Here is a 5,911-nt window from a genome sequence, read left to right as displayed (position 1 = left end):
CGGTGTGGTATCCCGGGGCCTCTGCCAGGGACAGACAGACTGCAGCGAGCTGTGCGCTCCGCTGAGAAGCTGATCGGCTGCAGCCTCCCATCTATCCATGACCTGCACGTCTCCAGGACTCTGGGGCGAGAAGGTCGGATCACAGCTGACCCTTCTCTATTTGCACCGCTCCCCTCGGGCAGGAGGCTTCGGTCCATTCGGACCAGAACCTCCCGTCACAAAAACAGTTTTTTCCCTTGCAGTCAGACTTATGAACACTTCATAATCACCTCATAACCTGCCCCAGTCACTTTACCATCATTAAAACTGCACTAATGAAGCTGCACTGTTGTTGCTCTGTATATTGGATACTGTGTATTGTTGTACACACCTTGTACATTTTATATTCATATATTTTTATTCTTTATTTTTTATCATTATATCCCTGTTACATGTTTGCACCTTACGCCGCAGCAAATTCCTAGTTAGTGAACACTGTTCACTAACAATGGCAATAAAACGGATTCTGATTCTGAAATACTCTTCACACCCCCATTGCAACCAATTAATTAAAAGTTTTGACACAAATATGAAAAGTTTTAGTGGCCTCTAGAACGTACAATCTAGGAAAAACACTATCCAATCATACTGAACGGACCGTTAACAATGATTGGATTCTGATGCCGTCTATCAAACTGTAATCTGCCCCTGTATTTTCAAAATGCAGCTTCGCTGGACTCCAAATCCAGGATCTCCCACCCTACCTTTAACCCAACCCCCCTTTCCTATTCTTCCTTTTGTGTTTCTTCATCAACACAGGACAGAACCTGCCCCCAGAGAAGCGCATCTTCAATTACCGGCTGTCTCGGGCCGGGCGGGTGATGGAGAACACCTTGGGCATCATGGCTGCAAGGTGGCGCATTCTTGGAAGGCCAATGGAGTTCCTGCCTGACAAAGTCACGGATGTGGTGAAGGCTTGTGCGGTGCTGCACAATTACCTCACTCACACAAATGATTTGGAGAGCGCAGAGTTCCAGTACATCACACCCAACTTTGCCGACCTGGAGAGAGCCGGATCTGTGAGGCCTGGGGAGTGGCGAAGAATTGTGGAAGGGGACACCGGCCTGGGCCCTGTCGCTCCAGCACAGAGGAGCAGAGCCCGCTGCACCAGAGCCCGCTGCAGCAGAGCCCGCTGCGGCAGAGCCCGCTGCACCAGAGCCCGCTGCACCAGAGCCCGCTGCACCAGAGCCCGCTGCACCAGAGCCCGCTGCACCAGAGCCCGCTGCACCAGAGCCCGCTGCGGCAGAGCCCGCTGCGGCAGAGCCCGCTGCGGCAGAGCCCGCTGCACCAGAGCCCGCTGCACCAGAGCCCGCTGCACCAGAGCCCGCTGCACCAGAGCCCGCTGCAGCAGAGCCCGCTGCAGCAGAGCCCGCTGCAACAGAGCCCGCTGCAGCAGAGCCCGCTGCACCAGAGCCCGCTGCACCAGAGCCCGCTGCACCAGAGCCCGCTGCGGCAGAGCCCGCTGCGGCAGAGCCCGCTGCACCAGAGCCCGCTGCACCAGAGCCCGCTGCACCAGAGCCCGCTGCACCAGAGCCCGCTGCACCAGAGCCCGCTGCTGCAGAGCCCGCTGCACCAGAGCCCGCTGCGGCAGAGCCCGCTGCACCAGAGCCCGCTGCTGCAGAGCCCGCTGCTGCAGAGCCCGCTGCACCAGAGCCCGCTGCTGCAGAGCCCGCTGCTGCAGAGCCCGCTGCACCAGAGCCCGCTGCTGCAGAGCCCGCTGCACCAGAGCCCGCTGCACCAGAGCCCGCTGCACCAGAGCCCGCTGCACCAGAGCCCGCTGCTGCAGAGCCCGCTGCACCAGAGCCCGCTGCACCAGAGCTGCCGTGGCTGTGAGAGATGACCTCATGCATTTCTTTCAGAGTGAACGAGGGGCGGTACCATGGCAGGATGACATTGTGTGTCGTGGCACCCTTCGATAGTGATGTATTTTAGTGATGGCAGGTAGATGCTGATTTCCCCTACCTAAGAAATAAATGTCCAACCATATCTCTTAAGTTTCTGTTTTTATTTTCCAAAGGTGCAACACACAAACGTGTGATAAGTGTGAACTGTTTAAAAAGTGTAAACGGTATAACCGTAACACTGTGCAACCAAGTACAAAAATCCAAAATATATACAATTAACAGTTAAAAGGAGATCTGTGCAACTAAGTAGAAAAAGTAAAGCATATAGATAATATAATAGAACAATATTATAATATTACAATAATATAATATATATGTAAAAATAAAATTATATAACAATATGTGACGTGTATATATAAAATAAACTGTATATGTCTAAAATGTAGCTTCAGTCTGTATCTTCGGGCGCAGGTCTTGTGGCATGCTTGTCCAGGATCCCCTGAAGCAGGTTGATTACCTGAACAAAGGCGCGGGACCTTTCCTCTTGCTGTATTCGGCCCACCATGGCTGTTACCAGCATCCCAAACGCAGTGCAGTCATTTTGGGCCGGACGCTGCCTCTCCACCTCCTCTCGACGCCGATCCAACTGCTCCAGCCGCTTCACAATGTCCACGTCATCCAAGCACCTCCGCTTGGTGGCACCACGTGCGGCAGAGGGCCGAGGTGAGGGGGAGGCCCTGGGCTGAAGAGGTGAAGGTGAGGCTGAAGGTGAGGCCGGTAGCGAGGGCACCGACTGGGCCGGGTTAGTGGACTGGGCTGGGTTAGTGGACTGGGCCGGGTTAGTGGACTGGGCCGGGTTAGTGGACTGGGCCGGGTTAGTGGACTGGGCTGGTACGGCGAAGGGCAGAGGTGGTGAGGGCACTGGGCTGTCCAGGCCAGAGGTGGAGGTGGGAGAAGATGGAGAATCAGACTGTGAAGACAAAACAAAAAAGCACATAGTTGGTCATTGTCCATGCAGATAAAGAGTTCACACATTCACAATGTTCACTGTTATTCCTCATCAACCTCCTGCCGGCGCTCATCTATCTGTTCCAGCCGCTTCACAATGTCTCCGTCGGCCAGGCACTTCCGCTTGCCACCACGTGCAGCAGACGGCCGGGGTGAGGCCCGGGGTGAGGGTGAGGCCAGTGGCACTGGCTGAGCTGGTGCGGCGACGGGCAGAGGTGGCGAGGGCACCGGCTGGGCTGGGCTGTCCGGGCCATGGGTGGAGATGGGCGAAGAAGAGGAATCTGACTGTGAACACAAAGCAAAAAGCACATAGTTGGTCATTGTCCATGCGGATAAAGAATTCACACATTCACCTTTTGCACCGCTGTTACTTCTCACCCAGCACTGCATACATTATTGATGCATTATCTTGTACACTATGTTTTTAAAACATAAGGCGCTTTAATGTACAACATATGGTAGCACTGAAGCTGGCCACTGTCCATGCAGATAACGCCACTGTGGATTAATGAACGACAGTAACAAAGTCGAGCTGTACTCGACATACAAAACTTTGAAGGTCTATTACACAACAAGTAACTGGCTCTGGACATGCAAACACTGTTGTTGCTGCATTTTTAAGGCGCTACTACTGAACAATAGCTGACAAAAACAATGGCCGCAGTCGATGGACGTTCTCTCTCTCTCACACACACACACACACAGGTTCTTATTTCACATTATCATTATCGTCTTGTCCAGTATTTTATGATGTTTTCTACGCATTTATGTTGTCTTGTACACACAAACTGTAAACACTCTACACCAGGGGTCTTCAAAGTTTTTCAGGCCAGGGACCCCCAAACTGATGGAAAGTTGGAGCAGGGACCCCCTACTATTTATATGGCATACAATTGTGTTTTATATTTAACGGGGCCTAGTGCCGTGTATAAACATAGCTACTCTGTTATTGTACATTCAATACTAAGCTATTCAAATAATACACAGGTTAATATATTCATGTTTTCATGTAGAGTCTACGCCAACACTACACTGTAGCATGCTAGCTGAAGCATGCTAGCTGAAGCATGCTAGCTGAAGCTTGCTAGCTTGCTGCCAGGTACAGAACAGAGACCGAACGACTGCTCACCTTACGATGTTTTATGTGGGGCTCCAACCACGACATGAAGAAATAGAAGCCAGAGATCTTCTTTCCACCTGGATCCCCACTCCTGGACGCCATTTCTCGACGGATCCTAACGTAGCGGTCCCTCAGTACCTTCCACCTCTTACAACACACCGTCGGATCCAGCTCGAGCTTCCGGCCTTTCTCCCTCCAGGAGTTGGTGGAGACTTTGTTGTCCTTATACAGCTTGTGGGAGGCGTTGTATAGATGGTGGTATTTTCTCACTTCCTCGACGAGTCTCTCGTCGCTGTTGTTCATCGTTCCTTCGGTTTTTAAAAATGGCGCGCCCGACACAGACAACCGGAAAGTTCTGCGTCTAACGTCTGGACGTGTTGCTTTGCTCTGGTCGCGAACCACTTTTCATGTTATGGTTCTGCAACCATAGCATATCGGGGGGGGGGGTATATATTCCGCTGACACGCTGATCCTGGTCAAAACAACAATGGCGCGTCTGCAAGATACTCTGGAGATGGATCTGGAGTTGCTCGACCTTGAAGAAGAAAGGATTCTGTTGGCGAAAAGTCTGTGCGCCCGTTGAACCAGACCAGGGAAGAGACACGCCAATCACAGCCGCTTTTGTCTGCGCACTTCCGTGGTCTGCGTGCGTCTGTCGCGTAGTCAGGATTTTTTTGAGGTGCACGAGACCGCGCGCGCGCAGAGCCTCTGCTTGGGGGAGTGGTCAAGATTTTGACGCTCGCAGAGGCTCTGCGTCCGAGCGTCACGGTAGGCGTCCACTATTCCGGCACGTCAAGCCGTATCCAACGCATTCAATTCATTTTCAATGAAATCCGGCCGATCGTTGTCGCCGTGCTCGCAAAGCATGCTGGGATTCCGGCACGGCGAGCGGCGGACCTGCGGCACGTCAAAAAGTTGGGCTCGGCCAGACTTTATGCAAATTTGCCACGGCAGACGGAGTGCGTTATCCAATGGCAGTAGATCATGTGATCTCCTGTGTCTCAGCAGCAGCAGCAGCACAGCAGCTCTCCTCGCTCGCAGATCCGGATCCATGGTACAATATGAAATAATGTTCCATTGCTGACGATTTATACACATTAATTTCCCTCCAAAACTCAAATTTTTAGAGGGAGAAGCTTCGGTTGGTTAAAATCAAAAGTTATTTACTTTCCCCCGGAGCCATTTCACACGCCCCTCTGTACACACCCACTGTAGTAGCAACACGGCGACAACTAGGCATCCAATCCGGCGAGTTACGTTGACGTGCCGGAATAGTGGACGCCTACCCTCAGAGGCTCTGCGTCAGAGCGTCAGAGGCTCTGCGTCAGAGCGTCAGAGGCTCTGCGTCCGAGCGTCTGCGTCAGAGGCTCTGCGTCCGAGCGTCTGCGTCAGAGGCTCTGCGTCCGAGCGTCAGAGTCTCTGCGTCCGAGGGCCTCTTTTACCAACATTATCTTTATTGAGTTTTCAACATGTTTCCAAAACACACATAGATTCAGAAATAAGAGTGCTCTCATATCCAAGGAGACATCAGGGGCAAAGTTATTATCCAACATTCTAATTGTCCTTCCTTATAAGTCAGATATTTATGAGATAATATAGAGCAGGGGTGTCAAACTCATTTTCACCGAGGGCCACATCAGCATAATCCTCAAAGGGCCAGATGTAACTAAATGCAATGTAAAATAAATGTAACTACTCCTTAATGTTAAATAACTCTTAATTTATGACTTATTCAAGTTACAAATATAACATATATATTTGCATATATGTAAAAAAAAAATATGTTTGCTTGTTGCTGTTATTATATCATAAATCCGTTTCATTTGTCAGGTTATGAAACCCACATCAACTCCATCCATCAAACTGTCCAAGTGAATAAAGAAAAATAACCTCAGACACG

General features: G+C 51.1%; 1 protein-coding gene across 1 annotated transcript; it reads right to left on the bottom strand.

Moving 5' to 3' along the window:
* Positions 1-2,042: 2,042 nt before the first annotated feature.
* LOC142396282 (uncharacterized) lies at positions 2,043-4,659 on the bottom strand. Its single transcript, XM_075478839.1, has 3 exons — positions 4,021-4,659; positions 2,949-3,176; positions 2,043-2,853 (listed from the first exon to the last, which is right to left on the bottom strand). Exons 1-3 carry the CDS (start codon positions 4,312-4,314, stop codon positions 2,332-2,334), a joined length of 1,044 nt encoding a protein of 347 aa, XP_075334954.1. The 5' UTR covers positions 4,315-4,659; the 3' UTR covers positions 2,043-2,331.
* Between the last annotated feature and the right edge of the window lie 1,252 nt (positions 4,660-5,911).

This window comes from Odontesthes bonariensis, chromosome 12 (assembly GCF_027942865.1).
Source record: "Odontesthes bonariensis isolate fOdoBon6 chromosome 12, fOdoBon6.hap1, whole genome shotgun sequence".
In the NCBI taxonomy this organism is placed as follows: domain Eukaryota; kingdom Metazoa; phylum Chordata; class Actinopteri; order Atheriniformes; family Atherinopsidae; genus Odontesthes; species Odontesthes bonariensis.
The sequence above is the reverse complement of the archived record's forward strand: the minus strand, read 5'-3'. Positions and strand labels throughout refer to the sequence as shown.

What these genes read in the sequence shown, in the direction of transcription:
- LOC142396282 (XM_075478839.1), bottom strand. Translation starts at nt 4,314, where the DNA reads ATGAACAACAGCGACGAGAGACTCGTCGAGGAAGTGAGAAAATACCAC. An exon ending in CCCACATAAAACATCGTAAG is followed by an intron (nt 3,177 to 4,020) that starts GTGAGCAGTCGT and finishes TTGTGTTCACAG; the next exon opens with TCAGATTCCTCTTCTTCGCC. An exon ending in TAGATGAGCGCCGGCAGGAG is followed by an intron (nt 2,854 to 2,948) that starts GTTGATGAGGAA and finishes TTGTCTTCACAG; the next exon opens with TCTGATTCTCCATCTTCTCC.